The sequence below is a fragment of the Pelodiscus sinensis genome, chromosome 3 (assembly GCF_049634645.1).
Source record: "Pelodiscus sinensis isolate JC-2024 chromosome 3, ASM4963464v1, whole genome shotgun sequence".
NCBI lineage: Eukaryota > Metazoa > Chordata > Testudines > Trionychidae > Pelodiscus > Pelodiscus sinensis.
This window is the reverse complement of record NC_134713.1, coordinates 66,680,273-66,708,196: the sequence shown is the minus strand read 5'-3', so window position 1 is coordinate 66,708,196 and position 27,924 is coordinate 66,680,273. Positions and strand designations below refer to the sequence as shown.

The window sequence follows — 27,924 nt, the reverse complement described above, 5'->3', positions numbered from 1 at the left end:
GTATGAATGTATCATTAACCTCAGTCCAACTTGCCATCTTTCTTCCTGTTATCTGAACAAGATTTATTACTAATCTTTTTTCCCCATATTCTCTGAATTTAAGTTCAGACACACATATTCTTGCACAAAAAAAGCCCATTCTTGCTTTTCACAGTTTTTATATTGAAAAGGTATTAAAGTTGCATCAAAAAATATATACATCACTCTCCTTTGTCCTCTGTCTCCCACAGGTGGGACTCCAAAATGCCACAGACTGCTTTCCATATCTCTTGCTTTCCTTAATGTAGAATTTATTGGAAAACTCTTCCTCATATATACAAAGATTGAAAAGAGAAATTATTCAGAAACCTCAAGTGGCCGAAGCTTGGGCAGAGCTCACTGCAAAGGAGCTGCCATTTTTGTACATCATATACAATCATAACCAGGACCCAAGGTTACCATTGCCTCTGCCAATGCAGTATTCTGTGCCAGATGTGGGAGTGGAATTCAATGTCTGGGGATAACACCCTTCAAATTATTGAAGGGTTTTTAGCATTCATATTTCCATGCAGCAAGCTCTGAAAGGCTCGTAAAGATATCGTCTTTGGAACATGCCTGGCCATGTTGTCACATTATGTATATATGAGAGAGAACACCATATTTTGCCAATGTCACCTTTCCATTCCATGCACCTTATCATACAGATGTTAAAAATAACTTTTCAGGGTACAAGAAAAAACCAAACAACTGACTAATGCTAAACCAAAAAAGGTTACTTAAGCAACCTTCACTGGCTTTATCATGTATACATACGGGTCTTTCATTATATGGCTCCACATATGAACAGAAAACAGAATGTTACAGCACATCTAAAGTTTATCAGAATAAGAACAGTTTAAATATAAATTATCAGAACCCTATTCAGTGGCAGACTTTAGCTATGCAGGCCAAGGAGTGTCTCTCTTGTGTGAATTCTTCCCTGATCTCACACCACCAGCTTCTTTGCTGGAGGATTCTTTCCACTTGTGGAGGAGGTGGGAGAATTTGCTCTTAGGAGCAGGCAAGGCTATCTCATAGAAATACACAAGGCTGGGATGCCCATACTAGTGAGGCTGAGACAGATTTTATGTGAAGAGCTGTGACCTACTAGACTCTGTCTTCCTCTCTGTATTTATTGCATGTTGCACAAGGGAGCCCTGATTTTGTAATATAAATATTTAAATAATAAAAACAATAATTTGTATGCATTCGTTATTTTAGGTCACTTTCATAAGTGCTGTTTGGGAGCTTGCTGCAGCTTCTTTGCTGTTCAGCAAAACACTTTTGCTCCTATTGGTTTGGAGCCTCCACCCTAGAATGTGCACTTACTGTTATTCAGGCAGTATGGATTCAGATGCCTGGCCAACACAGCCTACATCTGTGGAAGAGCTATTCTATTCAATTAACAGCAGTGTAAAACACACAGAATTGGGTGCAGGTCAATTTATTCCACTGTGCTTTTGTTTTCTCTTTTGCTTTTCTGAATAGGCAGCACCCCATATGCCCCAGTAACTGAACCCCCCAGTGGATGGCACTTTGTTTAGTGTTTAATGTTAAACAAGCTCATATGAGGAGTACAACGGCTTCACAAAGCTGCCCTTTCAATTACAATTTACTGTGACTTTCATACATTATTCATCCCAAAATGCACTGTTATGCATCTTTAATATCACTATTTGCGTTTGTATTACCATTTGATTTAACAGTTACAGGCTGAAACGTGCAATAGGGGTTCTGTCTTAGGTGGCCAGTGATGCTGAACAGTGCTCTCCTGCAGTGTTTTAGAGAATAAACTTGCTTAGGGTAGTCTTAACCTCACCCTATGCCTCTCCCAAACCTCCCAGTTATAAATTCAGTGAGAATTACTGATGGCTAAAATATGGGCACTACTAAATACTCAGAAATACTGCAAGTGGGTACAGTGGACAGGGCCTCAGGACACATCAATTCTGGGGTGAGGACCTCAGCTGTGGGTGGGAACTATGGGTGAGGCCAGGGATGAGGAGTGCAGGATGTGGAAGAGGGGCTCTGGGCTGGGGTAGAGTTTTGGGGAAGGGGGAGAGAAGTTGAGTGCTCAGGGTGAGGCAAGAAATAAAGGACTGAGGGTGCGGGTAAGGGCTCTGGGCTGATACAGGGGGCTGAAAGCTTCAGCTGGGGTGAGAAATGAGGGGTTCTGGGTATAGGAGAGGACTCCAGGCTGTGAAAGAGGGTCAAGCTGTGGGAGGAGTTGAGAGCTCTGGCTGGGGTTGTGGGCTATGGGTTAGGACCAAGGGTGAGCAGTTTGAGGTGCAGAAAGGAGCTCAGGGTTAGGTATGTGGGATGGAGTTTGGATGTGGGAGGGGATTTCAGGCAGAAGCAGGGAACTGGGGGTGCAGGAGAGGGTTCAGACTGAGGGGTCCTGGCTGCACTTATTTGGCTTGCCATTGAATGGACTTTTAATAGCCCAGGCCCCTTTTTGACTGAACATTCTGGTCAGAACTAGATGTTTGGCAACACTATTTGTTTCCCTCTTTCAAGCATTTTCTGTTATTTCTCTTCAGGATACAGAAGGTATATCTACACTGCATTCCTCTTTTGAGAGAGGAATGCAAATGCAGCCGAGCAAAATTGCAAATGAAGTGCAGATTTGAATTTCCCATGCTTCAATTGCATAATCGCGTCCGGCCGCTATTTCGAAATACCCTATTTCGAAAAAAGAAACACTGTCTAGACACATTTTGAAATAACCCTTACTCCTTATAAAATGAGGTTTAAGGCTTTTTTCGAAAGAAAACCCTTCTTTCGAAATAACCGCATCTAGACAGCGTTTTTTATTTTGAAATATTGGCTGGACGCGATTATGCAAATGAAGTGTGGGAAATTCAGATCCACACTTTATTTGCAGTTTCATTCGTCTGCATTTGCATTCCTCTCTCGAAAGAGGAATGCAATATAGACATACCCAGATTGTCTTTTCCTGTGTATTTGTACAGTGCCTAGTATAAACGGGGCCCTTGAACTTTCATGGGGCTTCTAGGTGCTAATGTTGCATGAACAATAACTTTGTTGTTTTGCTCGTCATGCACCACATACCACATTTAATGATGACTAATGTTTGTTCTTTTTTCAAACAAGGCAAATTGTCTTTTTTCCTGCTTAGGACCACCAGATATGCAAAATCTGACATTTTAAAACAAAGCTACTTGCTACCTAGGCAAAGCATCAAAATATTGAGTAGCATGATTAAGAGCAGGTTAAACTGAGACTATTACCTCAACCGTAGCAACAATGCAGCTATTACAAAAGTAGAGTACTATATATTTTTAATATATAGACTGGTCTATGGATATCATTAATGAAAACACAAGTTGAGTGAGGTAATATCTTTTTATAGAACTAACTTTTGTTGGTGACAAAGACAAGTGTTCTAGTTCCACAACCTTTAAAATGTTATATAGAGATTATAGTAATTATTTTTTTCCGTTTGATCAATATATATTATTTATAATTAAAAACAAATAATTTTGACAATTGAGGAGCAATTGTAGGGTTGGCAGCTGTCCGGTATTGACCCGGACAGTCTGGTATTTTCGACCCCTGGCCTGAGAAAAAAATCAGAAAATACCAGACGTTTTAGGTGTCTGGTATTTTCTGAATTTTTTTTTACCGGACAGGAGCCAAAATACAGGACTGTCCGGGTCAATACTGGACACCTGGCAACCCTAGGCAAGGGCAATGCATGGAGCATCTGTCTCTCCACCTTAGAGGTCAAAGGGACATGTGCCAGCCACTTCTGAATCCAGGAGCTGCTGGAGATAAGTGTCCCGCACTCCCTGCTACACTGCAATCCCTTACCCCAGCCCAGAGCCCCTTCTCGGACTCTTAACAGCTTCCCATAGCCTGCCACCCCCTATCTGTGACCCAGTCCTGAGCTTCTTCCAGCACCCTAACACTCACCCAGAGCCCACAGTTCCACCCCAGCCTCTTGCCCTGAGCCCTCTATTTCACATCAAACCCATCATCCCATGCCCATAACCCCAGTCAGCACCCCTACCCCATGCCCCAACCCTCTGCCCTAGCCTGGAGCATCCTCTTGCCTCCCTAAAACTCTCATTTTTTGGCCACATCTCAACTATAGTGTTGCCAGCTTTCCCAACTGGACAGCATTTGTGGCAATGGTGTCCAATTCATTCAATTGGGAAAACTGGCAACACTAATAACCCATGGGAAAGCCCTGAGCTGTCATATCCTCCATCTCTTGTGTGACTGTGTGTGGCCTGCAACTAATTTTTTTTTCTTCTGGTCAATGGCCCCAGAGAGGAAAAAGGCTCCCAACCCCCGCTTTAAAAGACCAGAAACCCGCTCATATTTTAAAATAAAATAAAGTTCAGAAAGGAAAAAAATAGCAATAAGCAAATATTTCTTTAATTCCACCAGAAAAAAAGAGGAGCACTGCCCCTTTTAATATGATGTGTGGTGCCTTTAACATATCCCTTTAAAAATTTCTTTAAACCTTTCTGTGTGTGATACCGATAACAATTTGCTATTAGACTTTATGTGGTAGAATCAGCTCAAAGCACCTTTTTGAGGCTGTTAAGGATTGCATTGCAGGAATAATGTTACTCTATATTTATGGGGTGCTTAAGTTAAAAGAATAGTAATTAAATGCCATCACATGGGCCTCTTATTAGAACTAAAGATGATGGAGATAGAAGCATGATAAACAATGAGTGTCTGATCCTGCTGCCTCTGGTATGCACTGCACAAGAATAAAGAGCTTTCACTTAGACTAGTAGGAGACGTTCAAATCCTTTGAAGTAAAATAAGAAATGCACACTTACTTTAAATAACAAGTGACTGAGCATATAAATGTCTAGATCAAGCCATCAGGAAAAAAAATGTAAAGGGGTTTTCGGTGTGTTTTGTTGTTTCTGTCTGAAATCTCTATTTTCTTTTGGCATCTTTGCTTTGTAATGTTCCCTGCTGAGAGGGACAGACTGGATTCACAGTAGGCATCTGTGCCTTTCAAGTTGCTCTTTGCTCTGCAGAGGGTTGCATGCTGAAAGATGCAGTGTGTTTGTCCAGTGCTTTCCTCATCTTCTGAGGAACTTGTCTAGCTAAGACAAAACATGAAATTTATTATTTAGTCAGTTGTCTGGATCTTAATGGAGAGTTCTGAAGTAATAGATGAAAGTTTAATTCATTGATATTCGTTTATAGTTCATGTTTACAAAATAGGTTAGTGTCAGTGCTCTTCACCCTTGACCTGGAAATCTTGGAATGATCTTGAAGGAGAATGAAAAAGGCTAATTCTGCATTAATTTGAACTCCTCATCTGTAAAATCAACAGGTCAAGTTTACCCAAACGCTTGTTCCAAAACACACTGATGAACACATACTAAGGCTTTCTTGTTAGATGTTTGGGTTTTTTTTAGTGGTGAGATATTTGGCATAATTCTATGTTATGTTGATGTGATACTATCCATCAAAGAGAACATATTTTCCAAACATTCAGCTAAATTCTCTTTTGAGGTAAAGCAATGCAACTTCATTGAAGCCAAGCATATACTTTGGCTTGCAACCCCTACTTTTAAAACACAACAAACTCCAAAAATATTATTATTGTCTTTTGAACATGCTTTTTCTTTAGCAAAATTGAAAATAAAATCAGATGAGATTTTTTTTCATCTTTTATCTGCAATAAACCAGAGAAATAAGGGATTTTACCAGTCCAAATGAGGAAAATGTGACCTGTAGAGGTAAGCATACACTACATCTCTCTGTCGACGGAGAGATGTAGATTAGGCACGTTGAAGTTGCTAATGAGGCAGGGATTTAAATATCGTGCACTTTATTAGCATAAACATGGCCGCCGCTTTTTTTGAAACGGAGCTTTTTCAGAAAAAACGGCAGTCTGTCGAAAATAAACCCTTTTTCAAAAAATCATGTATTCCTCAAAAAATGAGGTTTACAGGATCTTTCGAAAAAGGGATTATTTTCAACAGAACTATGTCTAGAAAAAAGCTCCGTTTAAAAAAAAAAAGCGGCAGCCATGTTCATGCTAATGAAGCACGGGATATTTAAATCCTTGCCTCATTAGCAACTTTGACGTGCCTAATCTACATCTCTCTGTTGACAGAGAGGTGTAGTCTAGACACCACCTACAATTAGAAAGGAATAGTACTCATACATAATAATTAGAATAGTATGGCTACTAAACTACAATGCACCCAGTCGAAAGCCCACTGAGGTCCGTCTGACTTTTTTTTTCATTGATTCTAATGGACTTTGGATGAGGCCCAGTGTTTTTATACTATGCCCATGACTGCAGTAGCTCATCTCCAAAACCACATCTTTTAAATATCTGTATATTTGAATATCTCCATACCTGCTTGTGAGACAGCCTCACCAGTCAAATGCAATTGTTATTAGAGGAAATGCTTTCTCTGCATATGTATAAAGGCCTATTTAACTGGCTTTTGCTTGCAAAGATTTTCACACCTTATATTAAGTTTGACCCACAATACATTTTTCACACACAAGCAGTGATTTAGAGGGTTAATTTGTATGTGCTGTGGTTGCCTGATTTATTGGAGAACAGAACTTGAATGAAGTTGTGCATTTGAAAGAGCCTGAGTTTTATCAGAAGCTTCTAGAAGAATTCTGTACTCTGGCGTGCTTTCTATTGACAATGGTTGCTATATTATCAAGTGTGCCCCTTTAACCTTCTTCTCCAAAGGTGAAACAAGGTCATAATGTGTTTGCCATTGGTAGCATTTCCCTTTGTTTGAAACGATGTAGCCATCCTTCATTTGGAACATTCCATCAGGTTTGGTGACAAGGAGGATCACACAGAAAATAATCCCGCCTAACGGTCTGTGAAGGTTGATTTTCTACCTAGTAACTAACTAAAATAAAAGTTAAATATGTATCCATTATTCACATTCTGGTAAGTTTTCAAATGTGTTTGCTCTGTAAGCAAGAACTTGCATTGTCTTCTGCTTAAGAGAAAATAAATGTTGGCGCTGGAGAAAATATTTGAAAATCATTGTTTAATAGCTAGTACAGTAAACAAGCAAACAAATATTATAACTTCACGGTGGACCCAGCTCTGGCTGCCTTTTCCCAGCACTGCTCTGTCTCTGGAAGCCTCCAGCTTCCCTGGCAGCCAGGTCCTTCCTGCTCCCCTGCTAGAGCAGGAGTGGGTCTGTTTCCACCCTTTTAGGAACCCTTATTTATATAGCCCAGATGGGCCTTAATTGGCTGTCTCTGCCCCAGCTGCTGGCTCCACAGCCTCAGCTGCTGGCTTCACAGCTCCAGCCCTCTCTAGGGTTGGGTTTTAACCCATAAAGGGCCAGTACAAGGCAACGCACCCCATCACAGGCTCATTTTGTGCATCTAACACAAGTACTGATACTGAAAGCAGCCATTATGTTCATTGTATGCTAGTTACACATTCAATGTATTTCAACTTTTGCTGAGTTAACTTATCCAGGGGAGCATCATTCCCTTAGATACATTTCTGGTCAACATTTATCATTGGCTTAGAGGGGTCATGTCCAAGTGGAGAATTGGATCCTAGTTGTCACTTTTCTTTGGTCTTCATAGTCAAAATATCCTGCCACCAGCAGATGGTGCAATTATAGTGTGTATTTCCATTTCAGTTATGTCAAGATGAGGAAAAATACATTTTTTCATGATGTAGTTGCGAGTGCAATACTTCACTTTTGCTAAAATAATTTGACATAGACAATATCAATGCCAGGGAAGTGTATATTACCTATAACTGAGATGGAGGAGAAAGAAGAGTAGATGAGCATGCAGATGCATATCTGATTTTTTAATTTTTCTTCCTTAGCATGTGGCCGTGGATTCTACAAATCATCTTCACAAGATCTACAGTGCTCCCGCTGTCCTGCTCACAGTTTCTCTGACAAGGAAGGTTCTTCCCGATGTGATTGTGATGATAGCTATTATAGAGCACCTTCTGATCCACCATACGTTGCGTGCACAAGTGAGTCAGTCATGAATTTAATAGTGAAGGATATTGCTTAACCAACTGGGTACAGCCATGTGTTGTTTGTTCTCACTAGTACTTACTATTGGCCTTTGGTGTGTTTGCAAAGTAATAAATGAAACTGATAAATGAAATTGAACTGCAGTGGGAAATTGTACACTGAACATAATTTCATGTTTGTCTGATATATCCTTGGGAAAGAGAAGATAGTGCGTAAATACATAACTATTTTCAACAGAAAGAATGAAAGTATAGTTTTCCTACAGTCTAAAAATTGTCACAGACTGTGTGCCTAATGTGATGATACAGAAAAATGAATGGAATGCAAAATGAAAAGTAACCTGTGTGAATTTGGACTTGGATTGAAATGTAATGGGATCTGGATTAACATTCCATCTGCAAATACACAGTCCTACACAGATTGATGGTTCAGGTAATGAAAATTTCCAAAATCCAAAGCTGTAGCCAAATACTGTTGTAAATCATATCTGAGCTGATTAAGGAATGTCTAAATGCATTCTGTGGTGTTTGTTTAAAAGGGATGGGGGGTAAAGACCTTCTACTAAAAATGCTGTAAGAGTTAACTTCTGAAGTGTGTTAACTGATCTTTTAATTGCACAGAAGAGAAACAGCTAAAGTCAGTTGCAGTAAATACACAGACAATTGTTATCCTGATTCCTTAATGGAAAATAAATAAAGCTTCTTGCCAAGTGAGGTCAAGGAGGCTTTTATGTAACTTTGTAGTAAATGTAATGAAATGTTTATGTGAAGAAAAATGCTTCATCTAGTTTAAGCCTCAGTAATGGCTAAATGTCCCATACTGATTTCATGTATTTATGTTATCTTTTTTGTATGTTACAAAGGACCTCCATCTGCACCACAAAACCTCATCTTCAATATCAACCAGACTACCGTGAGTTTGGAGTGGAGCCCTCCGGCTGACAATGGGGGAAGAAATGATGTGACCTACCGCATTTTGTGCAAGAGGTGCAGCTGGGAGCAGGGTGAATGTGTTCCCTGTGGGAGTAACATTGGATATATGCCCCAGCAAACTGGATTAGTAGATAACTATGTCACTGTCCTGGACCTTCTGGCTCATGCTAATTACACTTTTGAAGTGGAAGCTGTAAATGGGGTATCTGACTTGAGCCGTTCCCAGAGGCTCTTTGCAGCAGTCAGTATTACCACTGGCCAAGCAGGTAAGCTTTCATGACTCATTGTGAGAGGGAGAGAGACTGTGAACTTGCAAAGTGCATAGTCACAGAGTGAAAGCCATATTAGCCTGATCTTGGTAAAACAAAAAAAAGCAGTCATGTAGCACTTTAAAGACTAACAAGATAGTTTATTAGGTGATGAGCTTTCGTGGGGCAGACCCACTTCTTGCAAAGTGAAGGTGCAGTTGGTCAGGGTTAGGTTTGATGAATTCCAGCTCATGAATCTTTTCACTTTCCACCTAATTAGCACCTAATTATCATAACATAACCTGCTACCTTTTCTTGACATAATTTCTTTTGGCAAATAGTTTTGCAGAATGTATTTATCTTCATTCTTGTACATAGATTATCTTGGCTCTGTACAAAAAATAATATCTCTCCCACTACTCTGACATTAATGCCACAAGGAGCTGAAGAAAAACACAGTGTGAAGCAAAGTTCTACTCAGGCTCCCTTTCTTACTATTTTTAATCTATATGAATATCATGGGTGCCAGGAAGACAACTTTAGTGTCTAAGTGTTTTGAGCATTCATGTCTTCCCTCAAGATTACATTTCCAATTTATTTAATAGGTCCAGGTATTTGATGATGAGATTCAGTGACCATGTGACAATTCTTTACTTATTATATTTATCATAATCTGACAGGTGAAATGTCAGGGAAAATAAAATCAAACTACCATATTGCCAAAGGGATATGCTGCATGTGGAGTGTTTAAAAAAAAGGAGGAAATATAGCAGGAGGATAGTGAAATGATAAATTGCTTGTTGATAAAAATGGCCTTGCGACTGTACTTTACTTTGTGACATCATCTCGCGAGCGTGCAGTAACTCTGCTAGGAAACTAACCACCTGAGGTTTAAGCGGAAGTTGAACTATCACATTAATTGCATTTTCTGGGTTTCTGAAAGAATTCTATGTGGCAAATTGGAAATGAATGTATATAGACTCGTTTAAGAAATATTGTTATATTTTAAACTATTTCTCATTTTGCGTGTCTTTTTAGCACTTTCTGTTAATTGTCATAATCTGATTATTTTTAGTGAAGATATTTATGCTTTTCTGTGAATTGAATCATAGTCTACCTACTTTGGTCTCCATAGTGAATTGAAGTCACGGGCTGTGTATGGGTCTGTGAAGATAAATAAGAAAATAATAAGCCTTGAACATGTAAAATGAAATCTTTTAAACAAAAAATTGCTATAAATTTACCTGAAGCTGAAATTTTGTGATAGTTCTGGGTTCTGTGAATCACAGTCCTCAAATTTTGGCTTTGTCAGGTTAATTCAACTGTCTCCACATTGCTTTACCAATATAGCTCAGTTCTTGCCTGTAGGCAGTTTGTTTCTGCATTCATTCATCTTTTGGCCTTTATTTTGGGTTTGTAAATGTAGACTAATAACATTCCAAAAGTTCTCCCATCTTGACACGCTACTTTGTTTTATTGCCTTTAGGCCCCTGTGGCCTGCACCATGTCCTGCAGCTCCCATTGATCAGGAACATCAAACCACGGCCCCTGGGAGCTGCAGGGGGCAGTGCCTGTGGATGGTCAACATAAATAAAATCTCATAGCCCACCAGCAGATTACCTTAATCAGCCATATGCTGATGGTTGCTGACCCTTGCTTTATATGTACCTGGATGATCCAGAGGCATGCTAAATATGAAAGGGGAAGTGTGGTTCAGTGGCTGAATTTATAGCTGAGAAGGGAAAAGAACTATTAGACCATCTGCTATATCTCTCTGTCAATATAGGATTGTTCCTAGCACATGTACTAGTATTTTCATAGTCATGGATTTATAGATTTTTATGGTCAGAGGGGACCATTATGATCATCTAGTCTGATATCCTGCATAACACAGGCTATATAATTACTTCAAATGATTCCTGAATCAAGCTCATAACATCTGTAATAAATCCAGAAAGAAATCCAGTTTTAATTTAATTTTCAAGCCTGTAAGTGATGGAAAATCTACCATGTCCCTGGGTAAAATTTGTAAGAGTGCAGGACTCGAGAGACCTGGATTCTTTTTTTAGAAAACGAGAATGCTATGGCTTGTTTTATAATCTTGAACATGTCACTTAAGCCAACATTTTCAAGTGTCCAGTGATTTTGAAATCTCAAATTGTGGTACGAAGGGCCTGAATTCAATTGAAATTTCAGATGCTCATCACTTCAGGAAATCAAGAGCTAGATATTTTTGGTTGGTCAATCAAATAGGGACATGTCCATATTTAGAGTCTGGTTTTGAAAATGTTGTCTTCAACTTCTTCACTGCAGTTGTCCTGTCTGCAAAATGGAAATAATACTTACCCTTCATTAGAAAGCACTTTGAGATCTTCTAATGCAAAGTGCAAAATAGATTAAATGTATTTTTTCTGTCTCAACTACAGAAATCTTTCGCAAGAAAAGACTAGCTTCCTTATATTTTTCAACAAAAATGTATTCAGAAAATAGAATATTCTCATTTATATTATTTTGTGGCAAAATATTTTGGTGCATAATACTGATTTTTCTGATTAAGAGGGGGATGTATTTTATATGGGACCGACTGATAGGTATAATTAAAAATGGAGAGACTGGTTGCTCAAGGGAGATTATAATGCATCTGTGCTCCTATTTTATTTTTTACCTTGGAGAAAGAAAAATGGTAGGTTTATTTATAGCCAAGTAAAGTAGCATTCACGCAGCTTTTATTTATGATTGTTACTGTTCTATCCTCCTTGGAAAAATGGGTTTTTTGTATGCCCATATTGATTTATGTGTGTGTAAATGTGTGTATGACTAAACCTTTTGCACTTTCTATTGTGTTGTCCCGTTAGGTGGCTACATGTAATAAGTGGGCACACTACGTTCATGGATACTTACAGTAAGATCTTTTTGTTCTTAGGCCCAATGAATGGCTGTCTTGGGGTTAAAGTCAAACTGTGTAATGGTAACATGACATTATTTATATAGGAAGAGGGTTACAGAATATTTTCTGCTCATTAATCTCTATAATGGGATTCTAATGGGACAAAGAGAACATGTGAGAGAAAGGGATGCCAAGTTGGCTGACATAAGGTAGCTAGATGTTTAAGATCAAATTTATATTTGTGAAAGAAATATTAGTGGATTAAGTAGGTAAGTGGATAAATGGCATTCCAGGGTCACAGAGCTCATAATACATATGTGTGGGTATGTCTACACTGCAACCCTAGTTCGAATTAGGGATGCAAATGGAGACAATCGAACTAGTTAATGAAGCGGGGATTTAAATATCCCGCGCTCCATTAACATGATCTCGCCGGCGCGCTAGTTCGAATCACAGCTGATTCGAACCAGGAAGTGCGCGCCGGGACGCATTAGTTCGGACTAAAGCCCTTAGTCCGAACTAATGTTACTCCTCATTTTTTGAGGAGGTGTTCAATTGAAAATTACAGTAGGGTTGGTGAGCTCTTTTGTCTTACACTATCCTTAATTCCTTTAGGACTTTCTATACCACAGCTGGCCTTGGTGTTAGTGGAAGTTCACTTTTTTGCACTCCTTGAGTGTTGCCTTTCTGACTGATAACAAACATCCCGTTTCAGATTCCCTATTCTCCCCATATAGCACCCTCAAGACTACAAGGTGTTAAACTCCTTTTGTGCTAACTTGATATTTATCAGGTGTGCAACTTAGACTACTTTGGCACTGACACCCCACTATTAACATCATTGATAATTCTAGCTCACCTAATTGGAAATATCAGTTAAGGTAATTATATATTTAAGCAGACATCACATTTTTTACCAATCTGGATCATTCTCAGTGTTGGAGGTTTTTTTTTAACTGCCTTATTCTGTATTCTTTCTTACAGAGTGATCCATCAGTGTTTCCTGAGTATTTTTAGTTACAAGCAGAAGCAATAAATAAAATGCTGGAATTTTAGTCGCCTTCCCAACTCCATGCAGTAGCTCCTTGACGATGTCAGGAATTACCTGCCGTGTGCTTGTTCTGTCTTAACAAGTGAAAGCCACCCAGTAGTATTGTTCCAAAGCCATTCCATGTTGCCAACAGAAAGCATTTAAAAATCTATGCGTTTACTCCCCTTCCATGAGATGAGCTTGAAATTCGTGAGATTTTTAAAAATAAACTCAAGATCTTTTTATTTGACTTTTAATTTGTGAGCTTTCAGGATTGATGTTTTCAAACATTTCTCTGCAATCATTCAGGCTAGAAATCTCTCCCAACCCCCCCCTCCCCCCCCCCCCACACACACACTTTTAAATGAAAACTGAGATTGTGATTTGATTATGATTGTAAGAGCTGGGACTTTAAGAAAAAAAAAAACAAAATATCACAACTTACAATACAATCATGAGTTGGTTATTTGATATAAGACAAGAAGAAATAAATGGATTTAAAAAATTAAATTGTATAGAAAATATTCCTCTTGTAAGGTTATGTGCCATAAACTGTTTCTAGCATTCTTAGGTATTTCTGCAGTCTCTCTCACCAAAGGTATCTAAGCCATGTCTCCTTCGCTGCCTCTTGCTTCTCCCATCCTCTTCTCTCCTGGTTTCTGATGGCACTTGCCATAATTGTTGTCCACACCTTTCCCCCTCTCCTTTTCACCATCCATCCTGTCCAGTCCCCTTCAACTTTTCTTCTAGGGATATCAACATGTAGACAGCAACACAATTAACTGATAAGCCTGGGTTTATTGGTTAACCTTGTCGACTACATGCACTCTCATCCCCGTATCAGAGGCAGCAAGGGGGGGAGCGGGAGCCAGTGACTGTGAGGAGCTGGCTTAAAAGCTGGCTCCCCATGATCACTGGATCAGCCTGCCCCCACCCACTCCACACTGCTATTTCTGATAGAGAGGCAGCAGCATGGACGGGGTGTGAAAGTGGGAGCCAGTATAGAGGCAGTTGGGGGGAACAGGCAGGAGCAGGTCTCCCCCAGCACTGACTCCGCCCCCCCTTGTGCCTAATTTGCATATCTTCTTTCGGAAGCCAAGGGTAGTCTAGACATGCCCTTAGTATGTAGTTGTGCTTTCAAATGCCTCATATACTTATGAAGTTCAGATTGTACAGGTTGTACTTCCAAAAACTAGCACTCTCTAGTCCAGCAATATCCCTTTTCTGGCAGGACAAGAGATGCCCCGGACCAGAATGCCCAGGAGGGTAAGAGCAGGAGGGACAGCCGAGCCAGGGCAACAGGGTCGATAACCCAGTTGGGGGCAGCGCAGGACCAGGACCAGAGCCTGGCGGCAGTGCAGGGACAGGCAAGAGTCCCCCGGAAGCACAGGTTGGCGTGGTGCCAGCGTTTCCTGGCACCCGCAGGAGCACGGATCCAGGGCACCGTGGCAGACCCTGGAAGCATAGGGCTGGAGTTGAGCCTCGCAGCAGTCCAGAACCAGAGTCCCGCAGCAGCCTCCTAGAGCAAGGGGCTGGGTCAGAGCCCCAGCGCAGCCCCCTGGAGTGCACGTATGGGGCCAGAGCTCCTCTGCAAAATCCCTCTAGAGCACGGGGCTAGAGCCCCTCATCAGCTAGGTTGGAGTCCTGCAGCAACCTGTTGGCGCACGGGGCTGAAGCTGGAGCCTCATGGCTGCCCCCGGATGCATGGGGCCCCATCCCTGTGGCAGGAGCCGGAGCTTGTGCTGCCCAGAGAGCACAGCCAGGTTGGGGAGGGAGAGGAAGATGAGGCAGGGTGCTTGCTGGGGCATTCTGCCAGCAGGAGGCAATGGGGCTTGAGGGTCCAGCAAATTCTCTCATTCAGGACCGGTCAGGTCCCGACTGTGCTGGACAAGGGAGGTCCAACCTGTATGTAAGTGTTTGCAGAGTTGGGGTCATTATCACTAAAAAATATGAAATTATTTAAAAAATAAAGCTTCAGATTGTGTTCAAGGAAACATCCATTAAACAGGTCTGAAGCTGTAGGAATCAGAAATGTACATGTACTTACGCTTATATTCTGGGCTACCTTTGTGTTTGATGTTTAGAGAGAGAGTTAGAAAGCCACTGCTACCTCTGTTCATTAAAATAACATCCAAGGTCTTGTTTATTTTGATTTACTTTAACATTATGTATACCCCTATAAGGTATCCAAAGGGCAGGCATGTTGCTTTACTTGAAGTACAAGTAATGCTGTAAAAAATTATTAGCCCATTGAAGTTATCTTTACCATTATACCTTTTCTCTAGGTTTTAATTTAAAAAAAATAATAGATCAGTTATTTCCACTGAAATAAATACACATTGATTTCAAATCACTTTGTTAGATTAATATTACAGGCATTTGACAGGTTAGAGCTGGTTTTATGCTTTAATTAAGGCTAGGGGTAGAGACAGAATAAAAGTTCCTTGTTCTGAAACAAAGACCATCAGATATGGTGAAGGAGTTTTTTTCATTGATTATGGTAAGTATCATTTTAGTAGAAGAGCCACAAGATTAAAGAAATACTAGGTAGGGCATTATCATAGACTCCATCCTCAATATTATATTAAGATTTTTTAAAACTATTTGAAGCATAGTAATCAATCCTCTAAAATTTCAGTTATAGTAAAATATAGTGGTCAAAATATATTATTTCCATGTTTAATACTTTAAAAATCAAATTCGGAAAGAGCAAAGATTATGTTCTTGAAAGTTTGCAGCAAAACATGGCATTTAAATGTGTTTTACTATTGTGATAGAGAGACTATAAGATGGGTAAATATAGGAATATTCCTAATTAAGGCTACATCTACACTACAACAGAAAAATCACTTAAGCTATCTGACTCCAGCTATGAAACTCTTCCATTGATTTCCCTTACTTTACCCATTCAGGGTAAAGTAACAAGGTCGATTGGACAGTGATGTGCAGTCAGTTTGGCAGATCTCACCTAGACCTGCTGAATCAACTACTGATGCATTGAACTCAGGGCATTGATCCAGGCTATAGTGTAGATGTAGCCTCAGAGGTAGGAAAGAAACATAGATGGGAAGATGCTAGTCACGTAACTTAGGGTGTGATACAAGGATGTGAAGGACTAGTCAACTATCCAATAAGCAAATACTTATCGGATAGTCGACATGCTAATCGACTAGTTGCTCCCCCCCGCTTGCTGCCTCTATCAGAAAGAGGCAGCGAGGTGGGCGGGAGGAGGGGGGGAAGAGGAGCAAGTACTTCAAAGTGGTTGTACCACTTGAAGCCTGGGGCCAGACCCTGGGTTCCATGCAGTGCTGCCACTTTGAAATGCCGTGTGCAGCCTGGGATTGTTACAACACTTCAAAAGCGGAATCGCCCTATAAATTAATCGAATAGTCAGTGCAAAATGCATCGACTATTCTATTGGTCAGTTAGTCAATATTTAACATCCTTAGTCTGATACTGCACCATTTGAGGGAAGTTCTGTCATTCACTTCAGTAAGTAGAGAGTTTAAGCCTTAATGTATTGGCTACCAGGCACTGACACTACAGTGTTGGATAAAAATAAGGAATAGATTAGAACAGAAGTTTATATCACACTTTATATCACATCTTACTACATGCTACTGATCACAGCTCTTTACTTCTCTAAACTTCAGGAGAGCTTAGTCAAAATTAGATACTTTGGTGAAATATTGGCTTTTTTTTTTTTTTTCAAAAAACCTTTTCTATAATTTGGCTAGCTCAAACCTGACAGGTTTTTAGAGCCACAGTAATTTAAAAGAACATGGCAAGTATCTCTGGCACAGAGTATATTACATTTAAAAATAATGGGCTACTCTAACCAATTTATGGGAAGTAAGAGATTGGCTTATAAATTAGCAGCTGAATGTCTGTGTTGCCAGGTACACAATCGAAAAGCAATGTGAAACAGAGATAATCAGACCTGGCAGTGTGCCTGTTAGATGTTCAGTCTTGTGCACTGAAGCTAGTTTTCACTTTCTTTGTACCATCATTCCTCCTTCCTCTCCAAATATGTTAATGAATGTCACAAGATGGTGTGTAGGATGCGCAGAAGCAGCATTTGTAAAAGATGATTGGCTTGCTGATGGACAGTTCAATGCTAATATTGAGCAGTGATTTCATTCTGGGAAAAAAAATGGTTTTGTCCTGGACCGTGACTTAAGTAAATTTAACTATGGGCAGTCAGATTTCATACTCAACTGCTTTGTCTTGTCATTGCATATTAACTTTGTTAGTATAGGCAAAAGATGACTCTATGGAGAGACTACGGAATGGATAAATTAGGTGGTCAAGGGAGTGTAAGCAGGAGATCTGAAGATATGTTATGATATTCTCCATAAGGCAGGTAAGTTGTGGCACATCTTCAGTGAATCCCTTTAGCTCCCTCTTGGGGTGTTTCCAAAAGTGAATTATGCCAGCTCTGTTGCAGGCAAAAGAGCGTGTTGATCATCACTCTGCCATGGACTGTCTCAAAGACTATTTATTTACTGATTATATTACTGTTGCACCTAAGAGCTCACCTCCATTGTGTCCAGGTGCTATATAAACACAGAAGGAAAAATTGGTCCTTACCTCAAAGAGCTAACAATCTAAGTTTAAGATAAGACAAATAGCTAGGGATGGAGGAGTACAAGAAAACAATGAAAGTACAGATTGTACCTCCCTTAACCAGGACTCCCTGGTCCAGCAACATCCGTGGTCCACGGTGGCCCACCTAGACCACGGATGTTCCTGGAACACAGAGCCCAGGAACAGGGAGGTTTGGTGGCAGGTCAGGAATGCCACAGGGGGCACCGGCAACTCAGCCAGGAGTCCTGTGGGGTGGGGAGGGGGACTGTGCGGCGCAGCGGGGCGCTCCGGCCCCAGCGGCAACCATGGAGCTCCAGCCTGGCCCCATTCTGGCTCCAGTGGCTGGGGAGTTTCAGCCTCAGCAGCAGCCAGGAAACTCTGCCCCGGCCCATGACTGCGCAGCTCCAGCCCCAGTTGTGGAGCCAGAGAGCTGTGGAGTCAGGTGGCTTCGAAGTTCTGCCCAGGATATGGAGCTCCAGCCATGGCATTCTGACTCTGGCAGCGGCAGAACTGGTATCATCTAGTGAGCCCCGGCAGGCTGGAGCCTTAACCCAGTGGCAACACCAGCCAGGAGGGGAGGGACCTCCCTTTTTCTGGCAAATCCTCTCATTCATGACCAGTTGGATCCTAAGGGTGCTGGATCAACGAGATCCAACCTATTCTGGTCAGCCTGATAGACCATGGTCTTATTACACTAGCAGCCTTTTGTCAAGTTTTTTTGTAGGTGTTTTGGAAAAAGGAGTGTTTTCAGGAGGGTTTTGAAGGAGGAACATTCATTAGATTTGGGGATATTCTTCCCAAATCTGAGCCTAGGAGAAAGCATGAAGGTACTTTGAAAATTTAACTAGTGGGTGATGGAAGCAGCTGCATGTACCAGTAAATTCTGCTTCGATGAGGCTCTGAACCAAATGTTAGCACAATTTTGGATGGTTCCTTCAAGTTAATGTATGAGTTGCTCACTGATTTAGGAAGTAGCTATGTTATTTTCAGTCTTCTTCTAATGCACAAAGTGGTCAGCTGTGAAAATGAGTTCAAGTATCTGGCCATTTTCTATGCTTCTGGGTCAGGACCAAAATCTTTATTAATATATAGACCATCAGGTTGTGTGAAAGAGGATATGCCTGAGTTGATATTATTGCTATTTGGAGTCTTCGTGCATTATTGATAGATGTAATACATCTTAAATTACAGATGATCAGCTATTTCTGTTGTTGAGCCTTACACCAGTTTCTACATTTTGATGCACTGTCGCTATTTCATGCCTGCCACAATCTTTTTTTCCCGAAGCCTCAAACTTATGGATCTGTTGGATTTTTTTGTGTGTGTGTGTAGACTCCTCACTTTTGCTGGGAAAAATCATATTAGCCCTTTAAATCAGGTAGTTGGTAAATTTGTCAACAACTCACATTAATTCTGAGTTCTGTAAAAGTCTGTATCACCACAGAGAAATGAACAAAACCAAGGCAGACGCTCATGAAATACAGGATCAGGGACCACATGCTAATGGTGGAAACTGGTAGATAAAAAGCACAATCTAATGTGCCAAAGTGGTTGTGCTAAATCAGAGCAAGCTTGCATTTGGGTAACTGAAGGGCTACCGCACCCAGAAAGTTTTCTGCATCTCTGCAGTGGAAAAGCCAGCACACCCACTAATACACCATGACTACGTCTAGACTGGCATGATTTTCCAGAAATGCTTTTAACAAAAAAGTTTTCCGTTAAAAGCATTTTCGGAACAGAGCGTCTAGATTGGCACGGACGCTTTTCTGCAAAAGCACTTTTTGCGGAAAAGCGTCCATGCCAATCTAGACGCGCTTTTCCACAAAAAAGCCCCGATCGCCATTTTCGCGATCGGGGATTTTTTGCGGAAAACAAATCTGAGCTGTCTACACTGGCCCTTTTGCACAAAAGTTTTGCACAAAAGGACTTTTTCTCGAATGGAAGCAGCATAGTATTTCCGCAAGAACACTGACAATCTTACATGAGATCCTCAGTGCTTTTGCGGAAATTCAAGCGGCCAGTGTAGACAGCTGGCAAGTTTTTCCGGAAAAGTGGCTGATTTTCCGGAAAAACTGGCCAGTCTAGACACAGCCCATGTTATGATGTTCATTTCACTGTCTCCTTTGTAAGAAGCTAGCAGCTCCACAGGCTAATGTTTCAGGGAACAAAGTTCACCCCACCTGTTTTCTGCTTGCCTTTTTTTCGGATGCAATTAACCATTGGGGATGCGGGGATAGAGCAATCCAAGTAGACGTCCAACGCCATAGCATAAATCAGAGGCTCAAGCAATGACTCTGTTACTTGCTTAGACTGTTTTGCACATGTGTACACCTTCATTATGTAAATAAATGATATATCAATGGTCATGAGCTACAGAAGTCATTTTTCTGAAAATGTTGACATTCTATAGGACATATACATATTAGTTAATGCATTCCAGTAATTATATGTACACCTAATTATTGAGAGGAAATGGTGTAGTGGAGAAAATAGAGGGTTAGGAGATAACAGATTTGGATGGTATTCTGAGCCCTGCCATAGACTTCCTGTGTGGTATGAGTATATAGATTTACCTTCTTTGCTTCTGTTTATTCAGAATTAAAATGAAAATAATAATAATTAACCTATCATTAGTTGTAAGGATTCACTTCTCAGGATTTGCAAAGTATTTTGAAATTTGTCAGTGGGACAATAGATGGGAAATTAAAGTATTATCAATATACAGATATTTTGGTTTGTGTTAGTATTTAAATTAGCGTCATTCAACATTAGTAGGATTTCATAGATACTGGCAAATTTAGAATGCCATTGATTCACGGATGTTTTTTGCATATTAAGAGCAGAATTTTGAGAAAAGTAGTTAGGGATGAAAAGCCGAGTAAGATATTTTGACCTAGAATGTTCTGAGTTTTATAGGTTTACATCATATCTTTGGTGTTACAGAATAGATGGAGGTTTTTTTTAAAAAAAGTAGAGGTTCGCAGCCACTCTTAGATAAGCAAATGAACATTACTGCTGAAATATATTACTGCAAATGCATAAGTGCTCTTGTATCTGAAAATCTAATTGAGCTCCTGTGTAGTGAATTAAAATTTCTTTAAATGTAACATTTCTATATAATGAACAATGTGAAGATAGAGACAGTGTACTGTAATGGCTTCTAGGAAAGCCTGTGTATACAGAAAAGCTGGTTCACATAGGGATAAGGAGTTTTTATACTAAGCTTAAATGAGGGTATGTCTACACTGCCACCCTAGTTCAAACTAGGGTGGCTAATGTAGGCATTCGAACTTGCAAATGAATACCCTCTCAGACCTTCTGCTTAGTTTGTCCAGAACACCTTGTTCAGTTATGGGAGAACACTATGCCTACAAGTTACAGGAAGGATGAATTCCTCACATAGATGCCTGTTTAATAGTTGGATGCCTGCTGTGATTAATTTGTCACAGCTGGCATGCTTTGTAGGCCAAATGTGCAATGAGGCAATGGATTGAGGGTGCTTTGGGTTGAGTGCTTTCTTAAAGAGAGGTTCAGTAAACGCTTTAGTAATTATGTTCAGTCCCATCATCTCAGTTCTTAAACAGATCCAAGTCTGTTTATAGCAAGAGATACAGTGGGGGTCTATTCCTGATTAACACTACCGTATTACAAATGATTCATAACAGCAATAACTGTAACAGTGCTGCCACTCCTTAAGATTAAGTTCTTTTTGCTGAAGTGGCAACTTCGTGGAAGAAAAGATTTTGGCAAGGGTTCCAGAAGTGAAAATATATATATTCATTTTGAAAAAGATACTCAATATTTTCTTAAGGCATAAGGACTAGATCATCATTTCCTCCTCCTCTGCTCCCATGAGCACTTAGTGATGGGCACTATAGGAGAAAAAAAGAGAATAAATTAAGATTAGATAATCTGCTGCTTTTGGATTCAAAGAGCCAGTGTCGAAGACACTGGAGGCCATCAGACTCAACACCAAACATCAATTGGATAGTTGGGGTGTTAAAAAAGCAGTTAATTAGGTAACCATTAAAACATCTTAGCAGTTAAACGCTGTGGGTTCTACAATATAAAGATGTACAATATAAAACTGGCTGATAGGGAGCAGACAGACAGCTCCCTAGGAGCCAGTGCCTTGGCTCTCAGCCCTGCTCCTAGGGAGCTGACTGCTGCCCCATGCTGTGGGCTCAGATATATAGCCAGCCCCATGGGCAGCAGCCAGCTCCCCGGGAGAAGGGCTGGGTGCTGACATATAACCATTATGTAATCGTTTAAACGGTTACACTATTACATTCCTATTGGATAGTGTAGGGTTTTTTAGCTAAACTGTTTGTATATAAATTTACATTTCTATTTCAAATTCTCACTAATAATGTCACAATATATCATTGGTTCTATTTCTAGGGCAAAATCTGTGGGCAATTTAAGAAAGCCATGATGGGAAGCTGAAAATTGAGTACAATAAAACTGTTATCCTGTATTCAGTATTTAATTTTAAGATACTAGATGCTGATTATCTTCATTGCTTCATTAGTGATGAATAAAAGCAAATTTGATGTAGACAAGCGAGCTAGTGGAACGATGCAAAGACAACTATAAAAACATCTGTACTGATCCACCAATGCAGTAAATTATAGCTACAAGCAAAAGACATTGATCCAGGAGGATCATTAACAGTTTAATCAACTGATATAAGTAATAGGATAAATGAGAGAATGTTATCAAGACTTGAACTTTTAAAGCTGTCAATTACAATCGCTAAAATACATTTTCTGCATTGTTTCAATTTCAAATACATTATGACTTAAGTTCACTGTGTTCTTTAGTGGGCGGCCAACAAGGTTCAATAGAGTAGTAAAATTCACAGGAAAAAATTATTCAGCCATCCTGCACTTCATTTACCAGGAGGTCAGTCACAAAGGGAGAGATAATTGCTGCCAGCCAGCAAAATTAATTGGGGATGAGCCAGAAAGAATGATGTATGTTCTCTGACAATGTACGTGAGAGAGATTTTTGTACAAACCTGTAGCTGCTTGCCTGGTTGAGGACACAAGGACAGGAGAAGGAGACCTGTGAGAAACAATTAGTATGGCTTCACTGTGAGCAATTCTTAATTATCCATAGCATGTTGACAGCAGATAATTAGTGTCCCAATTTTTAACAATATTTGGTCATTAACTACAACAGACTAGAGAAGAGCAAGAGCAGAGACATTTGTCTGAGATAAGTGTTACATAACTGCACCCGCATGTGAACACAAGTCAACTAAATCATGCTGATGATAACAGCATGGAAATCCTGCTATTGTCTGACTGATTCAAATGCACCAAATTGCAATGTACCATCAACTACAATTTATGTACCTTTACAGTAAGCCATTAAGACTGAGAGATCAACCCACAAAACAAAGCCGTTTTAAAATTATCAGGTTCAGGCTAACTTGAACCAACATCTGGAGCAGGCTCTCAAGATTTGGGGTCCTCACCAAGAATGCTTTCTTGGGGCCTCCTCTGTTGTAAAATGAGGGTGATCTATTTAGAGCATCTGTCTGGCAAGCTCTCCAAAAGGCAGCCCACTTAGGGTTTTTATAGATCGAAACTAACACCTTTGCGAATTAATAGGCAGGAATCCCAGAATGCTAGTGTCAAGCACTCGCAGAGAGGGACTCTGCTCACTAAGGGTATGTCTAGACTACATGGCTCTGTCACCAGAGTCATGTAGATTAGTTTATTAGACATACCCAAATGAAGCGACGATTTAAATAATCACCGCTTCATTTAAATTAAAATGGCTGCCGCACTGAGCCTATCAGTTGTTTGTCGGCTCAGTGTTCTAGTCTGGACGCTCTGCGGTCGACATCAAAGGCATTTGTCGACTGCCCTGTTATACCTCGTGGGATGAGGTTTACCGGGGCAGTTGACAAATGCCTTTAATGTCGACCGCGGAACTTCCAGACTAGCACGCTGAGCCGACAAACAGCTGATTGGCTCAGCACGGCAGCCATTTACATTTAAATGAAGCGGCGATTATTTAAATCGCCGCTTCATTTGGGTATGTCTAGTAAACTAATCTACATGGCTCTGACGACAGAGCCATGTAGTCTAGACATACCCAAAGGGTGCATGTATACATCAGGGCTTAACTCAAAATAAGCTACGCAAATTGAGCTACGGCAATTATGCAGCTTATTTCGAAATAGCTTATTTCAAAATTGGGAGCATCTACACAACACTTATTTTGAAATAGAACACTCTTCCTCCGACTTCCCTTACTCCTTGTACAATGAGTGTTACAGGAGTCGGAGTCAGAAGTCCTCCAGCTTAACAGCTTTTCAACATTATTTTGAAATAACTTCCTGCTGTGTAGACAAGGATTTAGTTATTTCGAAATAACATTAGTTATTTTGAAATAATGTTGCTGTGTAGACGTACCCTATGAAAGCAGTCACATTCTTATCTTACTTGGGTCTCTAGAGTACATTGAAGAGTCTGTTCTTGAAGGAGAAAGGAATGGATAATGTTAGCTAGTTCCCCATCTTAAATAAAATGTCCCAGCCTCCAGTCAAGGAAAGCTGATCTGATTCCTAGAGTAGCATGCTTATCTAACAGTAGTTGGGGGTCTACAATCATCCGTTAGTTGAAAACTGTGGCAACCAATGTCTGCACATTTCCTGGATTAAAGGGTCCGATATTACCTCTGCTAGGAACTGATTGCTTCTCCACCTTTCATCACCTTGATCTTGTTTCATTAAGGTTCAATTAGCTATCTGTCTACACCCCAGCTAGATATTGACTGAGACCCTGAAACATGTTGTGGAAATTGGAGGAAGACAGAGAGATACAGTTGGGTGTCCTCAACATATTGATAAGACTACACTCTGTGGGTGTATCTATGCAGCCCCCTTTTCTCAAAATAAGCTACTCAATTTACATAGCTCAAATTGTAAGGTATTTCAAAAAGCTTATTTTGAAATTTTGTGCTACACAGTGCCACATTTTGAAATAAGGTGCTATTTTGAAATGTCCTTTATCGCTTGTGCAATGACGTTTACAGAGACATGGGACTAGCAAGCCCATTATATTTTGATGTAATGGACTTGCTCTTAACACGCGGAATCTGTGTAGATGTAGATTGTGGCTCTTTATGAACACAATACTGACCCCGTATATATTTTGAATATGAGAGGGTGACCGAATGACACTCCGTAGCACTTGATTGCTCTTTAGGAAGAGGAGTAATTATCCACAACTGTCCACTGAGATCTCTCCAGGAAAAAAGAATGAAGCCTCTGAATGGCAGCCTCGTCATGTCCCTCTGAATTCTGTAGAATAAGACAACACTACTTTGTGAAAAATAGTATTGATGGCACCTGGTCTAATAATACCTGCATAAACTTGAATGAGCAAAAATACTGACCATGAGCACTAGATACTTTTAAGTTTTATGTGAGCTACTCTGAGCTTTCCAAAAAGAAGAATCTCATATATGTGCCATAGGATACAAAATTCCATAGTTGGAGAAAGTCTTTTTTTCAGTTAAGGAAGACTATAGCCATGTTAGATGCCACTGAAAACATTTGCCTCATGCAAAGCTGTCATGACAATTAAGAGATTGATCTTGCAAACCCTTTCTTACATAAGGCTGACTAATCCTTAATGAAGTCAATGGATTACTTGAGTGGATAAGGATTATGAGACTTAGATCTTGCAGGACTGGACTATGGGCCTCAGTTTTACACACAAGCAATAGTACAGTAAAACTCCAATAGTCCGGCATCCAATAGTCTGGCACTCCTGATAGTCCGGCATCAAAATGGCAAGAGCCTAGTGAGTGAGCATCAGCAAAAAATGAGTCACAAGGTAACAGCGGCAGCAGCTGAACTGATTAAAAAGGGAAAACAGGCTTAAAAACCCTAAAATATTACAGTATACTGTATACAGTATGTACAATAAAAAGGGTTAAGAACACTTTATATACAGTTTGTAATCTATACAGTATATATATAACCAGTTTATAGTACCTCCTGATAGTCCGGCATATTTGATAATCTGGCACCACGTAGGTCCCATAGGTTCTGGATTATCGGAAGTCTACTGTAGTATGTTAAAGAGCAGAACAAATTGCACTGTATGGATTAAAAATATAAAAATTCTATCAATAGAGATAAATGGGGTCCTCAGCGTCTAGACAGCCATCACAACTACAGATTGTAGCATATATTTATTAAACAATCTTAATGTTAATGTTAAATTGCTATGTGTAATCTGAGGCTACGTCTAGACTGCAGGCATTTTTCAGAAGAAGCTTTTCCGGAAGAGTTCTTCTGGAAGAACGTTTTGAAAGAGAGCATCCACACAGCAAAAGTGCATAGAAAAATCTGCATTTCCTAAAGATAGCATTCACATTAATTGGACGCTATCTCGCATTTAAGTTGTAATTACTGTGGACGGAGTGGCCACCATGGCACCTGTGCTTTTTCCTGGAGGTCTCTACTTTTGGAAAAATAAACCACTCTTCCCCGTCCACATGCACCTTTTTCTGAAAGAGCTCTTTTGGAAAAAGGCTTCATCCTTTACAAAGAGGTTTACAGCTGTTGGAAAAACCCCTGCGTTCTTTCGACTTTCTGTCAAAAGAACGAAATTGCAGTTTGGACGTAAGTGTAGTTTTTCAAGGAAAACTGATGTTTTTCCAGAAAAACTCTGCAGTGTAGACATCCCCTGAGGCTGTGTTCACTCTGCTGTACAGAAAGGACGACACACGTGTGACAAGTGTGCCAAAACTCTGCTGTAACTCCCCCGTTAGATGCAGTTAGAATGGACAAAAAGGTTTATATAAATGTGGTCTGGTTTGAAGATGACTGTCAAAATATTCCAGGAACCTTCGGTTTGCATCTGCAGCATCTAGAGAGAGAAGTAACAGTTCAGTCCTTGGGTGTGTAGCGATCTATTCGCTGTGCAGTGCAGTGCTGTTGACATCCTTGGGCTGTGTTGACAAACCCCAAGTGAAGTTGAAATTCTAGGACGTTTTTAATCTTATTAAAGAGCTGTATAGAAGGTGCTGATATTGTAAGATCAATTGTACTATATGCTTAGGCCCTTAGTAAAATTCTGTATTATAAGGTTTCCTTTCTGTTGAGCTGCCTAAGGTACTTTATAAATATTCAAGTTAAGAATATGTCAAGCTTCTCAGCAATAAGTCAGGAGACAACAAAGGAAATTGATTTGAACTATTAATGGCCAACTCCTACCTGGCTGTTTGGTCCTAAGTAGTAAAAAAAAAAAAAAAAAATTCAAATTATTGTAAGCCTAGGAATATTTGTTCTAACTTCTTTTTGGAGATCATTTATTTTCCCCATTGCGTGGGTATCGCTAAGGTAAGCATTAGAGTTATAAATAGTGTTTAGACTTAATTGAGTTCTTATGAGTTGCTTCATGCATTAGTCTCACAACATTTGAATCTCATGTTGTAAGGTAATATTTGAGCATTTACATGGTAAGTCTGTTACTATGTAGATCACCAGACAGGAGAGTTTTATTCAGATGGAATGCTGGTCTCCAGCAGAAGGTGTTATGTCCTGTTTGAGAAGGAAGGTCTCAACTCCAGACAGACTAGAGTGGAACTTTAGAGGATAAAATACCTTGTTTTACCTTATCCTGCTTTCCCTACATTAGGATGAGTCTTGCAGGTGAATCCCTCCCATAGCTGAGGGTACGTCTAGACTACATGCCTCTGTCGCCAGAGGCAAGTAGATTAGGCTACCAGACATAGTAAAATGAAGCAGCGATTTAAATAATCGCCGCCTCATTTAAATTTACATGGCTGCCGCGCTGAGCCGACAAACAGCTGATCATCTGTTTGTTGGCTCAGCGCGATAGTCTGGACGTGTGGGTGTCGACATCAAAGGTATTTGTCGACCACCCAGGTAAGCCTCCTGGGATGAGGTTTACCCGGGTGGTCGACAAATACCTTTGATGTCGCCACCCGCGCGTCCAGATTATCCAGCTAATCAGCTGTTTGTCGGTTCAGCGCGGCAGCCATGTAAATTTAAATGAGGCGGCGATTATTTAAATCGCCGCTTCATTTTACTATGTCTGGTAGCCTTTGAAGTAGGAATAAGAGCCTCCGGAAAAGAGCGCTTTTTCCGGAGGATCGGGGCCAGTGTAGACGCTCTTTTCCGGCTTTTTTAAAAGCCGGAAAAAAAGCGGCAGACATTTTTATTTAAATGCCG

At 40.3% G+C, this 27,924-nt stretch overlaps 1 protein-coding gene across 4 annotated transcripts in view; it reads left to right on the top strand.

The window, feature by feature from the left end:
• The window catches only part of EPHA7 (EPH receptor A7), a 188,651-nt gene that overhangs the window by 71,406 nt on the left and 89,321 nt on the right, over positions 1–27,924 (top strand). For all 4 annotated transcript variants that reach the window (XM_075923900.1, XM_075923899.1, XM_075923902.1 and 1 more), the window contains 2 exons: positions 7,856–8,011; positions 8,878–9,213. In XM_075923900.1, coding sequence (XP_075780015.1) covers positions 7,856–8,011; positions 8,878–9,213 — 492 coding nt within the window. The remainder of the gene's footprint in view (positions 1–7,855; positions 8,012–8,877; positions 9,214–27,924) is intronic.